The sequence below is a fragment of the Vicugna pacos genome, chromosome 4 (genome assembly GCF_048564905.1).
Source record: "Vicugna pacos chromosome 4, VicPac4, whole genome shotgun sequence".
In the NCBI taxonomy this organism is placed as follows: Eukaryota; Metazoa; Chordata; class Mammalia; order Artiodactyla; family Camelidae; genus Vicugna; species Vicugna pacos.
Genome location: NC_132990.1, coordinates 15,885,024 through 15,909,238, shown reverse-complemented (window position 1 = coordinate 15,909,238; position 24,215 = coordinate 15,885,024). Strand labels below are relative to the sequence as shown.

Here is a 24,215-nt window from a genome sequence, read left to right as displayed (position 1 = left end):
TTTTTTTTTATTGCTTATAGGTGAAATGAATCAGAAGTACAAGGAGCTGAAAAAAAGGGAGGAAAGTATGGACAGTAAGCAATAATCTTATAGATACGAAAATTTTATGTTCTCAGGTAGCTGTTCATTTATACTAAATCAGAGATCTCATTCTGGGAAAATGTAATGACTAATAATAGAAGTGTGGAAGTGTGGACATTCAGAGCATTTGCCTTTAAGTATTATTAAATAGCTAGCATAGTTTAGGGATGAGCAGAGAATTCTACAAAGATGTTGTACATGTGTATGTGTGTGTATGACTTTTTATTCAGGGGTACTCCCTAAAGCTAATGTTTACACTCATAGTCTATAGAGCATCTGTAGAACACTCATTGATTGAATGTTGACTTTTCTCTTTTATCTGCTTCACTATGTTCACCTTCAGTGTCTTTCACCTTTTTTTAGGTTTTCATAATACTTGTCTCATTATTTATTAGCCTCACCTCTGATTTTGTTACTTGGTTCTATCACTAACTGGAACTTTAGTAGTCTTCTCTTACAGCTTCTAACTTTTTTTAAAAATCTGAACTATCTTTGTAAATAGATCTTCACTTAAATTTATGTTGTACATTATAAAGTTTTTCAGTATTGACTATATTATCTATTACTGGCTTCCTTTTCTAATTATCATGTTTCTAGAATCTGCCATTTTTATATGTCTAATGTCAGTTGTTACCTTCATACATGTTATAAAGCAGTCATTGCCATCTCTGATTTAATGGCATCCCAAGATTTCTTTAAAATATCAGCAAGTACCAAAAATTATCTCAAACTTAATTTGTTATTTTATGCTAATAATAAAATTATTTTAAGTTAAATTTTGGAAGATCCATAGAAATACTGTGAGAATGTAAATAAGAGCAAATTATGTCCTAATTCTATATTAGACAAGAAAAAGGATGATTTCTTACAATGTTTATTTATAATCCGAATAAATTACTAAACTTATTGAGATTAATTCAGCAGTATAAGTAAAATACCCATTTTCAGATAAAAAAGGTAATTACTAATATTTTCAGAAGTAAAGCTAGTGGCTAATTATACATGTTAATAATTGTACAAGTATCAAGGAGATCCTAGTGTAAAAACATAGGACTTATTCTGATCTCTCAGATCTCTTTTTAATCAACTTTTAGTTTTGAGCCTGAATTTATAAATTTTTGATATATTTGTATTAAGGTCATAAGAGTTAAACTTTGAAAGTTTGAAAGTATATAAAAATGCTCTTATTGAGTAATTTAATTACCCTTGGGCTAATAAAAAAATTAAACAGTGAAAGTTTAAAATTTGCTTTGAATTTCTAAAAAGTGCTCTTCAGACCAACAAATCAGTTTATATAGTGATTAACTACATCAACAGTAGCCTCTCATCATATTTTTCAATTGGCAGATTTTATTGAGACTTTTGAGGAAACTAAGAATCAGGAAGTGGAAAGGAAGGCACAGATAGAAGCCAACATTGTTGCACTTTTGGAGCACAGTAGTAGAGTAAGTACCATGTGCCTATCTTGGTGTCTTCTTTACTTTCACTATGATTATCTTTCTAAATACAACTCAAAAATTGCAATGGTTCACTATTATGTAAGAGAACAGAGTACCTAATGAATATCTTGATTCAGCAAAAAATGTTTATTGGGCATCTACTAATGTGTGGTACCATAGGAAGAAAAATACACGGTCTCTTCAATATTCTAAGTGTTTTAAGAATCCAGTCAGTTCCTAGACTAGTCCAGTTGCATTTTTTTTCTACAGTCAAGTAAAACAAAGGTAAAAGAAACAATTCTTAATTTTAATTTAGCCTCTCCTTATTGAGAAAACCTGATTTTTAATCTCACAGTATTCTTCTATAAAACGTATATGATAAGTGATCTATTTCAAAAAAAGCATACCCATTCTAAACATCCAGTCCTTTAGCAGCATTCTCAAGAGTTTTATTGGAAAGTTAAATGAGTACAATTTTTTTCTCTGCAATTATTTCTCTGCAAATACAGAATATAAATCGTATGAAACAGATATCCTCTATCACCAATCAAGAGCTGAAGATGATGCAGGATGATCTCAATTTTAAATCTACTGAAATGCAGAAATCACAAAGTACAGCTAGGAATCTGACTTCAGGTGAGAAGACACCTAGATTTTAATGTCCTTTTCTTTCTGTAATAAAAATTGAAAATTTTTAAGTCTGATGTTATTCTCTTCGATTTTTTTTGAAAGACAGAATATAATTTACAATTGCCTATTGCTGCAATCATTCATAGGCTTAGAATTTTTTTCATATCAACTTAATACTAATTCATTGGGATATTCTCATTCATTTAACATGTATTGAATATTGCTCTATGCCTTTGCTATAACTTGGGTATACAGAGATTTTAAAAAATCCAGTCTGTTTCCTCAGGAAACTTTCAGTCTGGTGGAGTGACAGATAAACAATTGAAATATAATGAAACAGTACTATGATAGAAGCATAAGGCAGAATGGAAGTGCATAGGGCTCATGTCCTCCTTGGTCTTTGGATAGTTAGGAGAGGTGTAGAGGTGGTAATGATTTATTATAATTAGTTTCAGCCATTATGACTAACGTGAGACTAGAGCAGTACTGTCCAAAAGAAGTGAGAAGTGTAATGCCAGCCACATACATAATTTAAATTTCTTAGTAGCCACATTAAAAAAGTGAAAAGAGGCAACTGAATTTTGATAATTATTTTATTTAAGCCAGTGTATTCAAAATATTATCATTTCAACATGTAGTCAGTATAAAAAATGATCAATGAGATTTTACAGTTACAGCCCATCAGTTTGGACTAGACACATTCAAGTGCTTAAAAGCCATATGTGGCTAGTGGCTGCCATTTGGATACTGCAGGTAGGGATTAAGAACAAATACACATAATTGAGTTTAAAGAGCCTAGTATAAAGTCAAGTGAAAATTTGTATGGTATCTTTGGTTTTTCAAGTGGTAGATTCTAACTATGATGGTGTGTGGTGACTTTTGAATTAGCTATGTTTTTAATTTATCTACTTGAAATTACTCTGGCAGTTTATGAGGTCATGGGGAAGGAAGGCAATATTTGCTAACTTAAAAACGTTGAAAGAGTGTGTATATGTCCATGAATGACTGAAAAATTGTGCTGAACACTGGAATTCGACACAACATTGTAAAATGATTATAAATCAATAAAAAATGTTAAAAAAAAAAGTTGAAAGATTCCTAAAATGGAATATTTTCCACAGTATTTCTTTATCTGGAATCCTCAAATCTGAAAAGCTCTTGGCAGCAAAACTGGGCCTGACCTGAACTGACATTAGGCTATTTATAGTCTTTAATTATCCTACCTAATGTAACTGTTCATACTTTTTGCTGCAGAAATATATTCATTTACTTGATATCAGGATGCTGTCTCAGACCCTTTTGTGAGAGTTATATAATAATCAATAGAAGCACTATGTTAATTTCCGAACAATCCAAAGACTTCTGCAGTCTAAAACACAACTGCCTAGGAGTTTTATAAATGCATTCTGAATGCTGTTAATATGCAGTTGAATTTAGATTGATGATATAGGTGGGAAAATGTCATTCTATACATTTAAATATGTTTAATCTGCCCAGATTTGTTTAGAGTTTGTTAGCCGTAGTTTTATTAGTATATCTAAATTATATGCCAAGCAACTAGAGGAAGTACATTTTAAATTTGATCTATACCTACTATTGGTTTGACTATGAGTATTTTTTAAGTTGTGATAAAAAAAACATAAAATTTACCATCCTATCTGTAAGTGTACAGTATAATAGTGTTATCTGCACGTTGTTATGCAGCAGATCTCTAGAACATTTTCATCTTGCAAAATTGAAATTCATACCCACTGAACAACTTCCCATTTCCTCCTCCTCCTCAGCCACTGCTAACCACACTCTGTTTCTGTAAATCTGACTACTTTAAATACCTCATATAAGTGGGATCATGCAATATTTGTCTTTGAGTGACTTTATTAGTTCACTTATCATAATGTCCTCAAAGTTAATCTGTGTTGTAACATGTGACAGGATTTTCTATTTTTTTTAAGGTTGGATAATGTCCCATAATGTGTACATACCCCATTTTCTTTATTCATTCATTTCTTACTGAACATTTGGGTTGTTTTTACCTCTAGGCTTTTGTTAATCATGCTGCAGTTAACGTAAGTGTGCAATATCTCTTCTAGATCCACTTTCAATTATTTTGTATATATACAACCACGATTTTTTTATATCTTTATTTTCTTTTTTCTGTAAGCTGAAGAATTTTATGTTTAATTATTCCATCTAGAAAACTTCTGTTCTGTGTTTTAGACCGTATTTTTAAGTTTTTTATTTATCTAAGGTCAATATTAATTCAACAGTTTTTTTTTTGTCTCCTTTAAACTATCTTTGCATAATGGATATCGAGAAACATACATTTTTTAAAGGGTAAATATCAATACCAGAAAATAAATTCAATAATCAGGACTTTATTTTCGTTTCATAGTTCTATACTTCATGTTTACATTTCTTTTTAAAAACTGGTCGTTTATATTTTCTCCAGAGATGTAGAATTGGAAAAGAATGAGAACTGGTTGCAATGGAGATAAAAATCCAGTTTATTATTATGATAAGGATTTTACTGAAAATTTCCCTTATTAAGATTTGAATTCTTTGACACCTACAATTAATTTCATTTACTCAGTTATTTTTAAGTGTTGATTTAAACCAAGCGTAATAAATTATTTTTCCTCTCTTTCCTTAACATCATCCTCCTTAAGAAACTTCTTGTATCTGGAAATCACCATAAGAGGTTTATAATATTCTTACTTATCTTTCAGAGGTAATGAATTTTACATTCCCCTTTTGTGAATTGCCTCCCTTTTGGTTCTTGAAGTTATAATTGGAGCTCACTTAATTTTCTTAGTATACTCTATGTTTCTTAGTGAGGCAGTATGACTCCCAAGAGTGCAAAATTGCTTCTTGGGTGAAGGATAAAAAAAATCTCAGACATTAACTGTAATAGTTTGCGGCCCTCCAAAGAGTCACTGTATATAAGCAGATATACATCTGCTATATAAAATAATTCAGTGGGAGGGAGGTTATTGGGAAAAAAATCATCTACAAAAGGCTCCTTAGGACAATAATGAAAAAAATGATTAAAAACACTGATAAACTGCGTGAGTAAAGAGGCAAGGAACCTGTCAGCAATAGTTTTTATTTATATTTTTGGAAAGGAAACTCCAGGGAATAAACAAATGCGCTGATGGCAAAATATTTCAGGAACATTTCCCCAGGTCAAAGTGGTTCCTTCTGAGATTTTGCTACTATGTACACACCGCTTGGTAAACTTTGCAACTTCATAGCATATCAGAAGGAACTAGTCTGCATCCTCTTCCTGTCTCTTCTCTTGGAGAAGTTTTTAGCATTTCATGGGGACCTGCTGTTAAAGGAAGATAAACTTTACCCTATACCAACCAACCATTTTCGCCCCTTCTCTAGGAAAAGCAGTATATGTAGTTTTTTGTTTTTGTTTTAGATTTAGATTTTATTCTTTTAGAACAATTTCAGGTTCACAATAGAACTGAACAGGAAATAGAGTTCACAACCCATAAATATATACTCCCCTACCCTCAACATCCCTCATCAGTATGGCATATTTGGTACAATCGATGAACCAACATGGACACATTATTATCAACCAAAGTCTATACTTTACCACCCACTCTGAGCTTTGGATTCTAGTCATACTGAACTTCTGTTATTTGCTCAAAGGGACCATGCTTTCTTACCTCTAAACTTTGCACATGTTAATTATCTTCTCTGGAACACTCACTTTTCCCTTTGGTTGGTTGATTTCTAATCCTTAAAGCGTCAGTTAAAAGGCATATCTTTAGAGAACTCTTTTGACCAGTACCACATGCTCTATGATACCTTGCATTACTCTTTTCATAGTAGTTATCCAGTTTAATGTAATGCTTTTTTAATTTCCTAGTTTAACCTCTAGAATAAAACTCCTTAAGTGAAAACAATGTCTCTGTTGATTTCTATTATATCCTCAGTACCTGGCACATAGTAGGTGCTCAATACTTTGGAAAACAAGAATGAGACACACATACACACACATGTGTGCACATGCACACATGTATAGTCCATCCTCATTATTCATGGATTCTGTATTTGTAAATTTGCTTTCTCACTAAAATTAATTTGTAACCCCAAATCCGTATTTGCAAAACTTTCATGATCATTTATGGACACATGCAGGTGAAAATTTTGAATTAAAATTTGAAAAATTTAAATGCTGAGTTCCCAGCAATGGCTGAATAAGGCAACACTGTGCCTTCTTGCTTTGTTCTCATGCTATAAACATGTATCTTTTTTGTGGTATATTATTTAATGCCATTTTTTCCTCCATTTTTGTGCTTTTTGTTGCTATTTAAAATGACCCCCAAGTATAGGGCTGAAACATTGGCTAGTGTTCCTAAGTTCAAGGCTGTGATGTGCCTTATGGAGAAAGTACGTCTGTTAGGTAAGTTTTGTTCAGGCATAAGTTGGCCTTAAGTCTAATGTTTAGGAATTAATAATATATATTAAATAAGATATATTTAATGAAAAACACACATAAAAGGTTATATACATGAAAATATTGTGACCAGAGGCTCACAGGAACCTAATCTTGTATTTCCTCTAGAAGTAGAAGTTCAGTGTTTGCTGACTCAGTGTTTACAATAACTTTACAGACTATAATTCCCACAAATAATGAGAACTAACTGTATATATAATTATGAAGTTTTACTCACACATATATAATGTTTCATAACTTCCTTTTTCCCCATATAGCTGTGTGTATATGTCATACCCCTATTAAAAATAATAAGTCTTTAAAGATTTTGCACAGTTTTAAAGGATCCATCAACAAAACAAAAAGACAACCTACAGAATGGGAGAAAATATTTACAAATGGTGCAACTGACAAGGGACTAATTTCCAAAATATACAAACAGCTCATATACCTTAATATCAGAAAACCAAGCAACCTAATAAAAAAATGGGCAGAAGACCTAGATAGACATCTCTCCAAAGAAGACATATAGATGGCCAACAAGCAGATGGAAAGATGCTCAACATCACTAATTGTTAATAGAAATGCAAATCAAAACTACAGTGAGATATTACCTCACACCAGCCAGAATGGCCATCATTAAAAAGTCTTTAAATGATAAATGCTGGAGAGGGTGAGGAGAAAAAGGAACTCTCCTACACTGTTGGTGGGAATGTAAATTGATGTAGCCACTATGGAGAACAGTATGAAAGTTCCTTAAAAAATTAAAAATAGACTTACATATGATCCAGCAGTCCCACTCCTGGGCACAAGGAAAAGTATAATTCAAAAAAACACATGCACCCCAGTGTTCACAGCAGCACTATTTACAATAGCTGAGACATGAAACAACCCAAATGTCCATCAACAGATGACTGGATAAAGATGTAAAATGGAATACTACTCAGCCATTAAAAAGAATAAAATAATACCATTTGCAGCAACATGGATGGACCTAGAGATGGTCATTCTAAGTGAAGTAAGCCAAAAAGAGAAAGAAAAATGGCATACAATATCACTTATATGTGAAATCTTTTTAAAAACGGACACAAATGAACTTATCTATAAAACAGAGACAAACTTACAGACGTAGAGAACAAACTTATGGTTACCAGTGGGTAAAGGGGATGGGAAGGGATAAATTGGAAATTCAAAAATTGCACCTCTTGGAGAGTGATGGAAATGTGAGCTATATTGATTGTGGTAGTAGTTTCATTGGTATACACATCTATCAAAATTCATCAGATTGTACATTTGAAATATGGTGCTTAAAAAAATAAAGGTGTTTAAAAAATAATAGGTCTTTGCTCATAATATATGTTATGTTATTAAGTAAGAAAAAAGAACTATGGATGTTCTTATATGTTTATGTGAACATGGAAACAAATATGACTAAAACACATCAGGTTATGTTGGTTACCTGGGTGATGAATAATTTATTTTAAGTCATCTTTGTATTGTCTCACTGGTTACAGTGAATATATGTTTCTTGTGTATATACTCTTGTAGAACATGATTTTTAATCATTGCATTTCCTTTTGTGAAAGGAATAAAGTTTTAACTAATTATGCCCTTGACTTTTCCTGCATTTCAGATAGTCAGCGTCTACAGTTGGATCTACAGAAAATGGAGCTTCTGGAAAGTAAAATGACTGAGGAACAACATTCTCTAAAAAGCAAAATTAAGCAAATGACAACTGATCTGGAGACATATAATGATTTGTCAACTTTAAAATCATCAGCTGAAGAAAAGAAAAAGGTATATGACAACAGAGTCTTACAAAATTTTGATTCAAATAGTTTTTTCTTGATTAAATTTCATAATATGTGTAAGTTTATAAAAATTTATTATTTTCAGTTGATTATTTGATATATAAGCTAAGAAAAAATAAAGACACTTACATATATTGTAGGAATTTAGAGTGATCTCAGTTTCAAACAAAAGATAAAAATTGAAAAGCAAGGGATAGGGTACTTAAACAAATATATACTTGGTTAAATGAAATTTGATTATGATATTTCACTACTTAAGACTTGTCAGTGGCTTTTTATTGCCGTTTACATTAATGTAAATTTGGTGGAGTCTGAACACATATGGCAGCCCTAGTGAGTTATAATTAATACTAATTTAGCTTATTATAGTTAATAGGACATTTTTACAAACAAGTTTTAGAGTAATTATAGCCATAGTAGAATTTTATCAGAATATCATTTAAATTATTTAAGTCAAATGTGATTTATATTGATTTACTAGATATTTGCTAAAGCCTGTTATTTACTTCTGTTTGGATCTATCTAGAAATTGCATCAGGAGAGAACAGTATTATCAACCCGTAGAAATACCTTTAAAAAAATAATGGAGAAACTAAACATACAATGTGAGACATTGAAAACACAGTTGCAAGAAAATGAGACACATTCTCAGGTAAAAATTTAAAAAAGACTGAAATTCATTTGTATTTTTAGGCTATCTGTCCTGTTCTCTTACTGTGTATTTTTACCCCAAAGCAATCAATTTTTTTTTTTCACCTCACCTGCTTTATTTACCTTCCAGATTTTCTGGCTTTGAAGATAGCTAGATTCTTTATAATCTCCAGTCAGAAAGAAATTTCCTGCTTTCCTGCCTTCTATAAACCTATATGAAGGCCAACTCTATGCTAGGCATTGTTCTGGGCACAGCCATTATGGTAACTAATAGCTTTTAAAAATTTCAAAAGTAAAGTGTTTTTAATGCAGAAACTTTGTTAACACATGAATGCTACAAATAATGAAAATGAGCCATAATGACTAATATCCCACCACCCAGAAGGAATAATTCTGTCTATTTGTAGATAGATATTTCTAGTCTACATGTATATGTTATATGTACACTCACTTTATACATATATGTAAGTACACATTTATTTTTGTATAACAGAAATTGTATCATATTGTACCTATTATTTGGAGACTTGCTTTCATCATTAACTATATGTCGTAAGTACTTCCCCTTGTCAGTAGATTTTTTTAATGTTGTGTGTAACATTTGACTATATGACTATGGCATAATTTACTGAACCAATTCCAAATTGTTGGACATTTAGGTTATTTCTCATTTTAAAACTGTTCAAACAATTCTATAAAGAGCAATCCTATTCTTGAACTTCTTTATTTATATCTCTGATTATTACACAGGATACACAGACAAGCCCCCTTTTTGTATCACTCATCCTGCTGATAATTACCTCAACCAGGTATCAGGTCTTCTAGATTGAGACCTCTTTCTGAGGGCAGAGACGATGCCTCTCTCACTCGCTTTCTCCCCAGCACTATGCTAGTCATTGGCACATAATAGGTGTTCAATAAGTATTTGTTGGAGGATTAAATGAAGCATGTATGTCATATACAAAATCAGTACTTATGATCTGGTAAAACGTGGTTATTTTCACATCTGATTAGTCTATGTTAGCAATTTGCAACTATGATTTATTAATGCTAAATGCAATAGAATTTTTTCTTCCTTTTCTTTATATAGTAATATGATCATAATAGACAACCATCATTAACATTTTGGTATAATATCCTTTTAACTTTTTTTCCTTTGCAGTTATACACCCTTATTAATGATACTGCTTTTACAGATGAAATCATTGTATGCATGCAATCTTTAAGCATTTATTTTCTTACTTAAATGTTTTCAACCTCTTTTTGGTGATATTTTTATGATATCAGCTATTTCATTGTGTGGATGTACCATTTGACAAAAAGATATACCTGATACTCTTCTTGAAAGAGATGGACTTGCATCAGAGTTTGCCACAACTACTAAGCTTAGAAGTCACTAATTTACATAATTCAAATTTATTACTCAGTTACTCTGTCTACTTCATAATATACAAGCCTAGGTATAGACCTGCAAGTAGCAATATTATCCTAGTCTGTTTAGAGTGGGGATGGATGCTGGAGAAGACACCTAAGAAAAAGTTCATGAGACCATTGTCTTATGGTTTGTAGGAAAAAATGTTGATATTTCTTATGGAATATTGGTCCTCCTCTTCCACTGAGTAAATGATTTAAAGAGAAAAACATTTGACTAACACAATTTCTTAGAGCCAGTCAATAGCAACCTTGTTTATACCCACAATAAATGCTAATCATATTCTTAACCAAATATACAGTAATTATAGCATAAGCCATAATTTACAATGCTTCTCTGTATTATTTGTTGCCTTTTATGAACCCCAAATGATCAAATCAAATCCTGGTCTCTCTATCTTTTGCAGTTATTTTCTCAAAGACTGGCTTTTGACATTTATAAATAATTTTTCATAATAGACCTTTTCAAGTGGTTATTTATTTGAAATCATTTAAACATATTTATATTAGAACAAATTGTAAAACTCCTTGAAGAAAACATAGGGGAAAAGCTTCTTGACATCAGTCTTGGCAACAATTTTTTTATTATAACACCAAAAGCACAAGCAACAGAGGCAAAAATAATTAAGTGAGTCCACATCAAATTAAAAGGTTTCTACACAGCAAATGAAACAATCAAAATGTACAGGCAACTTGCAAGTGGGGAGAAAATATTTGCAAATCATATATCTCATTAGGGGTTAATATCCAAAATATATAAAGAACTCATAACAGACTTTTAATATAAGTTGTAGAAAAAAAAAACCAATTTGTGCTTCATGACATCCTTGGAGGTTTAAAGGCAAGTCACTAAAATAGATACATAATATAGAAGGAATTTGACCATCTGACATAGTGTTGCTTTTATAGCATTATTCATGTAGCACTTAAGAGATCTGCTGCATTATAAGAAGGCCACTTCTTTGTATAAAACAAAGAGGAAAAGTTTGGTACTTGACTTTGCGAAAGGTTATTAGAGATTTATTGTCAAAAAGTGCTGACTGCTTCCTTAAGTCCATCTTAACTTCAAGGTTCTATCTGGGGAAGCTAGATCTGATTTAGTAGCATTAACTCACAGCACATGCAGTTCACATAATTAATTAGTTAGGATTCATCCTAATATCTAGATTTATCTCTTTAGAGGAAACAATGGGATGGATGCTACATTAAGACTGAACTTAACACCCTGAAAATATTTTAATGTGAGAGTAGACAGAAATATTATTAATGCTGCTTCAATTATCAGATTTTTTACATGGTTATTACTTCTTGGAAATGTCCAGGGAGAACATTATTTTAATGCTTCATTTTCCAGACTGTCTTTTGCTTAGGAAAAAAAACTATGTGCATCTTAAAAAAGAAAGACCATAACCCAGAGTTACAAGGTTAATTAAATCAGAAAAACAATTTAATTCTATAACAGTAAAATTGTCTTTGGAGGAAGCAACCATCAATATAATATCCACATTAGCTTCCTGTTGATGCAGAAATTATTGTAACAGTGCCAGCTTTTTACCAGCCCTCTTATAATCTTCACACTGCAGCTCTGCTCTTATCACAGCTTGTGGAATGAGACAGGAAATTTAGCCCTGGAAATAAGGAAGTTTCTCCTATATAGCTGAACCTTTTATAGTGTTAGAATATACAGTACATTTGTAGCATTAGACCTTCAGATTTCAAGGAGAGATTCCCATCATGTTGCATTCTTCTTTTTAAGCGCTTTTAAGAAGGGAAAATCATAAGTTATCTTTCAGTTGGCATCTTCATTGGTATGATAAACGTTTAAAATATTTTCCAATCAAAGTAAATGAAGTAAACCTGTTGTCGAATTTAACATTGTATTTATTATTGTATTTATTGTTGTTTAATCTTTTCTAAATTTCTTTTTTGTCTACCATGGCTTTGTCTCAATAAAATGCAAGGAGTTGAAAAGACTTTAAATTGAGGGATTTTTCCCTTATCCTCTTAAAGGTGTATATAATTTTTGAATATAGGCACTGGTTAACATTTTTCTTTTCTGTTGTTAGCTTACAAATCTGGAGAGGAAGTGGCAACACCATGAGCAAAACAATTTTGTGATGAAAGAATGTATCCTTTAAAAAACTGCACATGAACTCGACTGATTTTTTTTTCTTGGAATTTCTTTAAAGACAAATAAAATTCAATTCAATATCAGATACCTAAAATGTACAAAATACTGGGTAAACTATGTGGGAAATAAATAAGACTTAGTTTCCATTCTACAATAGGGTGTGTGTGTGTGTGTGTGTGTGTGCGCGTAACAGAGTAACTAATAGAAAGCAGACTGTACGAAGCTGTAGTGTGGCATAGTGACTAAGTGCACAGGTTTTTCAGTCAGGAGGTCTAATTTTAAATGTTGACTCTACTACTTATAGGTTATAGACTTTGGACAATTTACTTAATTTTTTAAACCTCAATTTTATTATCTCAAACAGAGTTAATATTTTTTTCTCATAGAGTTGCTGGGTAAATTATATGTAACCATATATATGTATATGTATGTACGTATGAGTGTACGTATAGTTATTTGTTGTTATTTATAAGGCTGTACCTTGGATATCTGGGCAGTAAAAGGAGAGAGTAAACCAAGAAGTGTCATGAGAAATTTGACTTTCAAACACATCTGTATTTCAGCCAATTCAGCTTCATCTACCAATTGATAGTAGTACTATGTCCCCATCTTATTTCTGTCAAGATAGTACTTATGTTCCATTTTCTTGCTTATCTTTCTGTGTGATCATAGGAGGAAGCAGCTGCTGAGAACACACATGGAGTTGTAAGAAACATTTCCCCAAAAGTTATTTCCTAGTCCCTTCTTTGACCCATTCAAGAATATCTCTGCTTGGAGAGCTAGATACTGACTCATGTAGTTTCTCCTCTAGGACACTGCGGAACATCAGCTCAGGGCAGCATGGACCCCAGCGTACCTTCAGATGAGATGTGTCAAGGGCTCTATTCCCGGTAGTTGTGCAACTTATTTTAAAACCAGAAGACTCCTATTCACAGTAAAGTCCAGAACTCTGGTTTTGTGTGCCATAAAATATGTGACTTTGAGACATAGTTCTTCTGAACATTGAATTGTTCTCTGACCAGATTTAGATTGAGATGAATAACATTAATTATAAAAAAAAAATTTATGCTGTAGACAAACGTCTTTGAAACAAATTTTGTGTGGCCTTTTAAGTTTCAGTTGATGCTTAATTTTAACAATATTTTTAAAAACATTCTAATTGTGCTTTTTCTGTGCCATCTTCAGTTTTCAATAAGAAAAATACTAGTACAGTCTGGCTCCTTTCTGAGTCACAAAATTAGATTAATATTTGTATTGACAGTGTTGTCCCTTAACCCCTTTAATTAGTCATAGCAACCAAGAGTCAAGAGAGTGATTACCAGCTAATTATGAAGAATGTGACCAAGCAGATTGCAGAGTACAATAAAACCATTGTGGATGCTCTACATAGCATGAGCAGAAACTGAGTGTGAACCAACTGCAAGTCTCTACAGAAACATCTTCCTGCTATTAAACTTTGTACAAGCTGACAAAAAAAAAAAAATTAGCTTACCCTTGAAGAGTTTTACCTGAAATTTTTGAATGCTATATTTTTTGTGACCTCTTTGAAGAGTGATATTTTACATAGTATGATAGTTCAGTAAATAGTTCACATATAGAAAAGTATTATCTCCTTTTATATCAGTATTTGTTTTGTGTCTTGTGTTTTAAATGGCTCAAAGAACCAGAAGATAGACAAACTAAAAATGGCCATTGTTGTTCATTTAGTTGGTATAATCCATCTATGGCAGCAAATGAAATCATTTTTTCATGTGTCAACTCTAGGAGGCATGCATCGAGTGTGATTCTGATTTAGCACTTATATCGAACTTGCCAGGTTTTTGCTTCTAGAAAAAGATCGTAGGAATAGAAGAGAGATGTTTAGTTTTGAGCTTTACTTCTCACCTAGGTATATTGAATGTGTTTCAAGGCATATAAAGTCACAGATAAATATACAACACATTTTTTGTGTATCAGTTATTTCTAAAGATTTGGAATGAAAACCTTTTAATTTTGTGTTTTTAAAATACTTCCTCATATGTATATGCTAGGAAAAACATGAAGTTTAAAAGAAATGCTGCACTTAGGGTGGGCTCTTTGGACTATGTCTGCTGCTGTTCATTTCCACCCTGGAGTATGCATTCACTCTTTTGTACTGTAAGACTTCAGTAGATTAATTTATAAGCATTGCCACAACATCCGAAAGGAAAAGGTAGAAGAGGTAGAATTTTGTCACATGAATCTGGGAGACATTTGGTAACTAAAGGTGTATCCTCTCTTTTGGGCAAGTATAGGTCAGCTTGGCCAGCATAAAATATTCTTTAAAGCCATCCTTGTTTTGCTCCTATCTCATCATGTTCATCAAGTTATTCTACTGCTCAGTATTCCTGAAACACAAGCATATTAGTTTCTTTTTAAAAAGGCTTTATTGAGATACAAATAAGTACGATAAAAGTACCCATGCTTGTTGCTTTATTAAAATAAATATTTATGTCTGAATTATCCAGCTTTAGTTCTGTGTGAGTTTAGTCGAGGGGTGAACGTTGAGTTTGATTAACTCTGAGGATCCTGGGGAGTAATACATTCATTAAGGTGGCATTCATAAAATGTGTTCCTCAGATCTGTTCCTCGGGTTATTAATAGGTATCATATCATCAAAAGATTCATGGTCAAAGAAATTTGAGAAACATTTGAAACGCAGGTAAATTGTTTTCTTTCTTCCTGACTGCTCAGAACCCTTAATATGCTAATGTGCAATAAGTTCAAGAAGAGTATATACTATTAATGATAGAGTTTTTTCCTTAGTATTGGGACTGCGGGTCTTTCAGTCTTCCTCAGACTTTCTGATACTTTCTCAAAATTATATGTGATGTACGTATAATACTTAAAAATCCAGTAAAAATTCAAATAAAGTCCTATATACAGTTAGTACTTTAACTTATAGAAAGGCTATATGATATTTAAGACAGCTCCATAAACATTGAGCTAGAAATGAACCAATGTTTACCCAGAAAGAAGGTAGGAAGAAATTTGCCTATCCATTAAACAAATGTCTTTGCATTATAACAGTATGAAGTTTGACAGAAAAAAAATTGAAATTTTCTTTTAAAATACAAGGTGTCCAACTTCTGTTCTAAATTACGTGTATATGATATTCGGGGAACATAATTGAGCAGAATTTCTTTAAACTAGAACATGTGTTATCGGAGGGAAATTCTTACTAATTCCTCTTCCTTCCTTTCAGAGATTTTCAACAAATCCAACAAGAATATTCTCTCTGCTAGGATAGACCTGGAGGCTACTATCTGCATGAACCGGCTCTTCCTCAGTCAGTTATATTGCTCAGTGAGTTCCATTCCTGTGAAAATAACACCTTGTAAGTCATATGGAAAGAAGCTGCAGACTGAACAAACATGCTGAGTAGTTTTACTAACGAAGAACAACATGGGAAAGTTAGCACGTCTTTGTTTTTTCCATCCTTATCTTTATCAATAAATAAACAAGAGTTCTTGATACTTTTTCACTAACTGGAAAGTCCCTAATTTGAACCATATTCTGGCTTCACATTAAAGTATAAAATTCAGGCAGGGTAAGAATTAGAGCATGGGGTAATGCTGTTCACACTATAGATAAAAACCGGTTAATAGAAACGCCAGGGGTTTTTGTGGTCCCCCTGCCCAATTTCTCTACAGTTCTTTCCTTTAGCTGAATGATTCCAGCATAAACGACCTTGAGAAATTAGAATGTTTAGACTTAAAGTAAGAAGAAATCAAGATACTACTAGAAAATTGTGTTAACCTATTTTAAAATTAATGTATCTTTCATTTTCATGTAGCTTTTTAAATAAAAGCAGGTGTATCTTTAAATTGCAGATTCACAGTTTGATAACTGAGATTGAACATCTTTAAAAAGACAATTTTTAATACAAAGGTAGAAAATTTAGGAAAGACAGATAAACAAAATGAGGTAAGTAAATTCCTTGTGATCACGTAAGTCTTTAGATGTGCATCTGTGTATCTTATCACACATATCTGTTTTTTAATGTATTTATGTATTTTAATAAAATTAAGATCAAACTGTTCTTAAAGTTACTTTGCTATTTATATTTTGCAAACATTTGTTCATGTCATTATATATTCCGTACAACATGTTAATTTGTTGCATATTATTCTACTATAGGAAGACTTCGTGGAAACAAACCTCGTGTTATTGACGTTTGTGAGGTGGAGCTAAGTATGAGCTTTGAATTAGGTAACTGAATTTGAATCACAGCTCCACTACTAACTTGTCATATGACCTTGGGAAGTTACTTAGTTTCTGAATTTCAGTTTCTGCACCTATAAAATGAAATAATATTGCTTAAACTCATGGGATTGGGTCAAAGAGTATGTGGAGTCCACTGGTTTTGACTCAAATGGCTCACAGAAAGGTGGCATGATTACTAGTGTGCAAGAGTGCTTCTTTTCCTGCACTCTCACCATCTCTAACATCATCCAGGTGGACAGTAGCACTACCTCATTTGTTTTAGTTTTTTAAAGTAAACCAAACTGCCTCCTTTACAACTAGAAACTTGCTTGTGTTTTAATTAAGAAAATATAGGATGTGTTTTCATACTAAAAAATTAAACAAATGTGATTTCTTAAAACTCTATTTTAAAACAATATTCATTATAACTTTTTAATAACAAAAGCTTAAAACTTATTGCTTATTTTTTAGAAGATAATAGATTACACTTTGCTGCTTCAGTATCTTCTCTCATAACATTGTAGTGAATTGCTGCTCTAAAACCTGACTGTATAACCTTAAGAGGCGCAGGAATAACCTGTATGGAAATAACCTAGTTGGTAATCAAAGCTGTTCTGCTTGGTCATTTTATTCTTCTCCAAGTCAGAGTGATTACACGTAAGGAGAAGCTGTGTCATAGTAGGGAAAATAACACCCACTGGAGTCCAGTGTAGAAGAGAGTTTGAAGAAAGCATGAGTCAGAATTCAAGTGGTCTCCTACCTAAAAGAGGCTTAGACACACTTGATAAGCCTTTCACAAGAGAAATATAAAAACTAAAATGAGATTTTCAAAATTAACTTCTGTTTTATTTCAAAATCTTTTAATAAAAGTATTCTTACCTTGATAACACCACGGAAGAAAAGCAAACTTAATCAGTAAGAATTGTATTTGACATAGGGTCAAGAAAGAAGTACTACTAGCCAAACTGAAATATTATCTCATTTCTGTGTTGTCACTTTTAACAGATAAACTCACCCTATTAGAGGGAGTCCAGACTGACATGAAGATGAAAATATTTGATACAGTCCATACACTCAACCTGAATTTTTTTAATCAACGTAAACTATAGTTCATTTTAAAAAGCCTTTCTCAATCTTTAATTAGCTTCTTGTTAAAATGAATTTTCCCTTAGTTTACTGGAGTCGAGGAGAGCTGCCTTAGAGGTTAACCAGCACCACCCCATCCCCCCCAGCCAAGGACAAAGCAGGGACCTTGGGTGTCAGGATTAGGGGAAATGGTTAAGAAGGAGAGGAAAAGAAAATTACTTTTCCAGCTTCTCTAACTTCCCATGTAGCCTACAGAGAAAGGCAAGCATCCCTTGGGAGGAAATAACAAAAGTGCCAAACAGTAGATGGATGGATGAAGCCTAAATTCCTGCAGTGTACCAGAGCTCTTGCCTTTATAATGCCACATAAACTCTGTCTCTTGCTTATGGTGGTTATCAGAGGGCTAAGTGAATATTTACTGCCAAGTGGCCCTACCCTCCTGGGGGCCTGTAGCCTTGTTCCTTGGCTCAGTTCCTTTTCCTACCAGAAGTAGTCAAAGTCAGAGAAGGGGGTCTGATGAAGCTGTGAAAATCCAATTGCCTTGTTTCCTTTTTCTGTGGTGCACTTGAGATAGCCAGTTAGACCATAAAAGATATCCATAAGAGACCCTACGAGACAGCTAATTGAAAGAAGCAAGCTGCTTCTTACAAAACAACTCACCACTGTGTTATCTCTAAGGTGCCCCCATCAGCACCAAAAAAACAATAAAAGGACTCCATAAAATACATATTTAAAGTTTCTGTGATCCAGTATCTTTTTACTGAGGCCAGATTTTTCTATAACTTAAGTAACTGAAAATATCAGCAGGTTTGTGAATTGTGCTTACATTAAATAACTTCGGTATTCAGAATTATTTTGCAGCCTATATTCTATGGTATAAATATTTTATGTGATGCCATTATCAATAATTTCTTCATATATCCATGTACCTAAATAGTAAACTTTAATTGCCTGAGTTGAAAAGCTTTGAATTATAGAGTTTTTCTAAGAAAGCCTTTAAACTGAGACCTTCTTTGGGAAAAAAAAATCAGTATAGGGGAGACTTTTTCTACTTTCTCCTCAAATGCCCCAACTTCCCTCATCAAAAAATAGTATATCAAAAAGTCTATATCAATGCACACTACTGTATATAAAATAGATAAACAACCAGGACCTACTGTACTTAATAGCTATAGGGAACTGTATTCAATACCTTGTATTAACCTATATTGGAAAAGAATCTGAAAAAAGAACAGATATATAGCTATGTATGGGGAACTGAATCACTTTGCTGTATACCTGAAACATTGTAAATCAACTATACTTCAATTTTTTTAAGAAGTTTATTTGACTAAGTGTACTTTTTATCTAAAATAATATTTACATTGGGAACTAATAGAAGTTCAGATGAAGTTACAGACAGTTCTCAATAGGGATTTATTTTAACAACATGATTTTTTGACATGTAACAAATTATCAAATATTGTTATTTAACATTGTATAAAATAGGCTGGATCATGTAAATAGACTTACATTGCAACTTGCTATCTCTTGAGCTCTGCATGAAGCTCTCCCTGCCCCCTTCACAGCCATACTCTGGCTCCCCAGGCTTTCCTCTCAAACAGATCTCTGGCACTAGTATCAGTAGAGGAAGGAGTGAGGATGAAGGCAAGTGGGTTAAACAATGGGGAAGGGAAGAAGACAGAGTAGGCAAAGTCCCTTGTGACCTTAAAATAACGAACCATGTTTTCCTGTGTGTCTGGTGAACTGTCTCTAAAGACAATTGCAAAAAAGAAGCTATAAAAATGTCTAGAATAAAGGCAACATCCTTGGGCTAAGAGCCTGCCCTACCAGTTTGCTACTTTGAAGCTCAATACACATCTGAATGTAACTGAAAAGCAGATTTTAGTACATCTGGAAGGTGAGGAATGGGAGTAAGGTGAAGATTAGTCTATTAAAAATCATGGTTTATAACTCATACTATAATCTTTTGAAATATTTGGTAAAAGAAGTAGTGTTTCCCCTGCTCCCAGCTATTATAAAAATAATCAGTAGAGATTCGGGGGGTGGGTAGGCTTATTAGCTGAGATAGAAGTAAATCTCCAGTTTTGTTTATTCAGGATGAAACTCTGCTGTGTGCTGCTAAATTTTTCAAAAATTTCCAATTTTTTTTTTTACTCTGAAGCAACAACATATAGTGAATGAGCAAAGAGTGAAACTTCAATGCAAGTGAGATTTATACATGGCTGTGGTACACAGAATAAAGATGTTCACATCCTAATCCCCAGAACCTGTAAATATGTTACCTTATATGGCAAAGGAGACATTGTGTGATTAAGGATTGAGATGGGAAGATTATTCTGGATTATCTGGGCAGACCCAGTGAAATCACAAACATTTCTTTAAAAGGGAGGCAAGAAGGTCAAAACCAGAGAGATAAAACATGAGAATTAGAAGCAAATGTTGGAATGATGTACTTTGAAGACTGAGGAAGGAGTTATGAGCCAAGAAACTCAGGCAACCTCTAGAAGCTGGGAAAGAATCTCCCCAGAGCCTCCAGAAGGATTGTAGCCTAAGATGTCTCAGACTTCTGACTTGCAGAATTGTAAGATAATTAATTTGTGTTGCTTTAGGAGACTGAGTTTGTGATAATTTATTACAGCAGTCATATATGTAATATATGCCTCAACCCCCTGCAATTGTTTTTTCACCAGTTATAGTTTCCATCCTCATACTTATTTATCCTAATTTCATTGTCAACAACAGAAACTACTAATGGTATGAAATCCATTATATGAGGAAAGCAAAACATATCTGTACATATAGAGGCAACCATACCAGCAAGTAAGGTACCTTACCCAGGACTGTGTCTCACACTGGCTCCAGAATCTCTGTATGAGAGGGCCTTAAGAATTGTAATATCATTGTAAGTGTGGCTAGGACACTTGTCTTAAAGCTCTGTTTGACAAACAAGCACACTATTTGGAGAACAGTGGTATAGATTAGGGGGTGGAATTCAAAAGTTTCCTCTAAGCCACTTTTTGGTACTGCCACTACAAGACTGGTAACTAGAGAGTTGAAGAAGATCTAGTCACTGTCATGGGCAACTTGGGAGAAGGTCTGATCCAAATGAAGGGAAGGCTGAGCTCAAGAGAATCAAAAAGCATGGTTAACTAGACATGTGGCAGGTGTCAACCAAGCTCTTTAATGTGCTGCCTTTGCATTACTTGGGAGTAGAGCACCTCTCAACTAAATGTGGAAGTATAATCTTCTTTCCTTTATGCCTGAAGTAATTAACTAGTAACTGTCTCAAGTGACTCTTAAGTGATAATATAATGGAACTGCACTGGTAATTTCATACTATCCATGTTTTTGCCCAACAAAATCAAACTCCAAGCAGGAAGTCTATACATGCAAAAACAGATTTAAAATTAAGAAACATCCTTCATTCCTTTCTTTGCCTTACCTCTTCTATTCAGCAGCATCTTCTAAAACTTTACCTCCAAAATACCACCCAATTAGTCTATTTCTTTTCATTTCTTTTATTATAGTCCCAGTTTAAGCCACCGTCATGTTTTGTTTGGACCTTAACCGATCTCTTGCCTCTCTACAATCCATTCTGTAGGAGCAGCAATGGTAATACTTTTGATTTTATTGAAAAAAATTTAAAATTCAGTAAATATAAATAATTTTACAACAAATGCCAGGGTACTCACTGCCCAGAATTAGCAAGTTGTTAATATTTTGCCATTACAGATATAAATGCATTACAGGTATGATAGAAATAGATATTACAGGTATGGTGATGTCTTCTTTGTTTCTTCAGTCCCATAGCCCAGAACTAATCACCACCTTAAATTTTGTGTTTATCCTTCAGTGCTGTGTATATACTTTTACTCCATATATGTTTATAGACAAAATATAGAATTGTTTTGTATGCTAAAAAATGTACATAAATGGTATCATTCTGCATCTTTATTTTTTCAACTGAACATTACTTTGTGGAAAGCTGTCCATGTTGATTCTTACAAATCTAGTTTATTCATTTCAATTGCTGTGTATTGTATTCCACTGTATGAATAAACCATTACCTATTGTTTTCAGTTTTGCTACTTATTGATGTTTAGGTTGCTTTATATTTTTCTCTATTACAATGCCTCAGTGAACATCCTGGTATGTGACTTTCTGTGCGCATCCTTAAGAGTTTCATTAGTTGGGTATAGAGTTGCTAGATCATTGGGTCTGCACATTTTCAATGAGTTCTTTCCAAAGTGATTGTACTGATTTACAGTCTCACCAGTCAGCTTGTGAACTTGGTATGTTCAAACATTAAGGGTTTTCAAATTGTTGTCTTAATGGGATTTCCATGATGACTAGTGAGGTCAAGTATCTTTTCACATAACGATTAGACACTAATTTTTCTTCTTTTGTGAATTACCTGTTCATATCTGTTGCCTATTACTGTTCTGGATCCTAATCATTTATTGCGTATATAATTTATAGATAGACAGATAAACAGAGAAATATAGAAACCTTCTCCCAGTCTATGCCTTATCTTTTCACTCTATATAAGATGTTATTTGTCTTCCAAAATTTTTAATTCAACTAATATTTTAAAAACACAAATTAGATCACAACCCTCCCCTACTTAAAACCTCCAGTGATCTCCCACTTCTAAACATTTAGCCTTGAACCACAAACCTGTTCTCCATGATCTTGGGAAAGCCTTTCTGATCACCCAATCTAACTACCCACCCACTCACCCCCAACACTCTATTTATATCATCTTGTTTTATTCTCTTCACAGCATTTATACTTTTATCTCTTTATGGTATGTCCATAAGTGCTTGATTAATGTCTGCCCCCCTCCCCCAGTACAACTAGAATTTGAGTTCCATGGATTTGTCTTTTTTACTGTGATATCCAACAGTGTCTTGAACAATACAAGCAGGCACTTAAGTTTTTATTAACAAAATGAAACAATGACCTTACTATAGTTCTGTATAGTTTGTAGTATATTTTGCTATATAATAAAATGTGGACCCATTCATTCTCAATAATGTCTAGGATAATACTTTATATGGTAGGTTCTCAGCAGATATTTTTTGATAAATGAATGATTATTTTTGTCATTGTCATAAAATTCTGAATTAAGAAACTAATGCTTGGTGTTAGTAAAAAAAAATATATGTTGCATAGTTAACAAAACTAGGTAAGTGGCACTCATAGAATTTTTCTTGATGAGGTTTCCTTCTTCCTAGATATACTGCATATCAAAGAAGTCCCACAATCAGACTTACATCATCAACTAAGAAGATTGGGATATCACTTCAGCAGCCTTTCCAGGAGAAGAAGGGGTTACAATACAGAGGAAGTCTGGTTTCAGAACAATGGCATACACATATACAATACTGGGTAAGAGCATGGATTCTAGAGTCAAACAAATCTTGGTTTCAATCCTGGGTCTGTCACTTGTTAGCTGGGTAACCCAGGACCACCTACCTTCTCTAATTCTTAGTTTTAGCAACTTCAAAATGAGGAAAACAATGTCTCCCTCATAGCATGTAGATGAAGTGAACTAATATAGTAGAGCATCTGCACAGTGCCTGCCACCAAAGTGTTCAATACATAGTAACAGTTAATATTGTTAAATGGAAGTTATTACATATTCCAAGATGTTATATAGTGGAAATACAGAGATTTTTAACTTTTCATGGCATTTTAAGACTAGAATATGATTGTAATATACTAAGGAATACTTTTTCACTGTAAGAACAAATTGCTTTAGGTGATTTATTTCGTATCTTGACTTCTAGTTTTCCGTTGATGAATTATTATAGATTTGTGCAAGTTTTAAGTATTATTGATTAAGCCTTTTATTTTAGATAGTTCATTACTTTATTGATACATCCACATAAATATATATAACATTATAGATAATGCATAATGTGGCCATATACATACTTTTGTAGTGAATTTTTTACAAAAATCTCTCTCTCCCTCAACTTGAACCTCTATACCCCATTCCCATGGCAGCCCATGTTAATAGCCTAATATGTATCCATCTATTTTTCTCTTGATTTATGTAATCATATTATTGCAGAATATGCACATTCTATGCAGACCTATTCGTAATATACTTATATACCTATGCAAATACAGGGTTTTTTTATCATTAATTTTAAAAATGGGGCCATATTCTTAAGCATGTTGCTTTTCTCACCCAGCAATACCCAGAGGAAGTACCTCCAATTCAGTTGGGTATGTGAATTCATATTTTAATGGCAACATAATATTCCATG

At 33.0% G+C, this 24,215-nt stretch overlaps 2 protein-coding genes across 11 annotated transcripts in view; both read left to right on the top strand.

Annotated features, from left to right (window-relative positions):
• Window positions 1-15,105, top strand: part of IFT74 (intraflagellar transport 74) — a 110,792-nt gene extending 95,687 nt beyond the window's left edge. For 4 of the 5 annotated variants that reach the window (XM_072959288.1, XM_006214478.4, XM_015248066.3 and 1 more), the window contains 7 exons: window positions 21-74; window positions 1,429-1,526; window positions 2,030-2,156; window positions 8,234-8,397; window positions 8,938-9,063; window positions 12,560-12,620; window positions 13,912-15,105. In XM_072959288.1, the coding sequence (XP_072815389.1) occupies window positions 21-74; window positions 1,429-1,526; window positions 2,030-2,156; window positions 8,234-8,397; window positions 8,938-9,063; window positions 12,560-12,620; window positions 13,912-14,030 (749 nt within the window). In that variant the 3' untranslated portion in view covers window positions 14,031-15,105. The remainder of the gene's footprint in view (window positions 1-20; window positions 75-1,428; window positions 1,527-2,029; window positions 2,157-8,233; window positions 8,398-8,937; window positions 9,064-12,559; window positions 12,621-13,911) is intronic. The other variant, XM_031677033.2, reaches the window with a different exon arrangement.
• A 143-nt stretch (window positions 15,106-15,248) lies between these two features.
• TEK (TEK receptor tyrosine kinase) overlaps window positions 15,249-24,215 on the top strand; it is a 113,843-nt gene continuing 104,876 nt past the window's right edge. The window contains exons 1-5 of one of the 6 annotated variants that reach the window (XM_072959281.1): window positions 15,249-15,948; window positions 16,476-16,569; window positions 16,783-16,854; window positions 21,465-21,549; window positions 23,175-23,328. In XM_072959281.1, the coding sequence (XP_072815382.1) occupies window positions 23,304-23,328 (25 nt within the window). In that variant the 5' untranslated portion in view covers window positions 15,249-15,948; window positions 16,476-16,569; window positions 16,783-16,854; window positions 21,465-21,549; window positions 23,175-23,303. Of the gene's footprint in view, window positions 15,949-16,456; window positions 16,570-16,782; window positions 16,855-21,464; window positions 21,550-23,174; window positions 23,329-24,215 lie in introns of those variants that run through there. The other 5 variants (XM_072959283.1, XM_072959282.1, XM_072959284.1 and 2 more) reach the window with 5 other exon arrangements.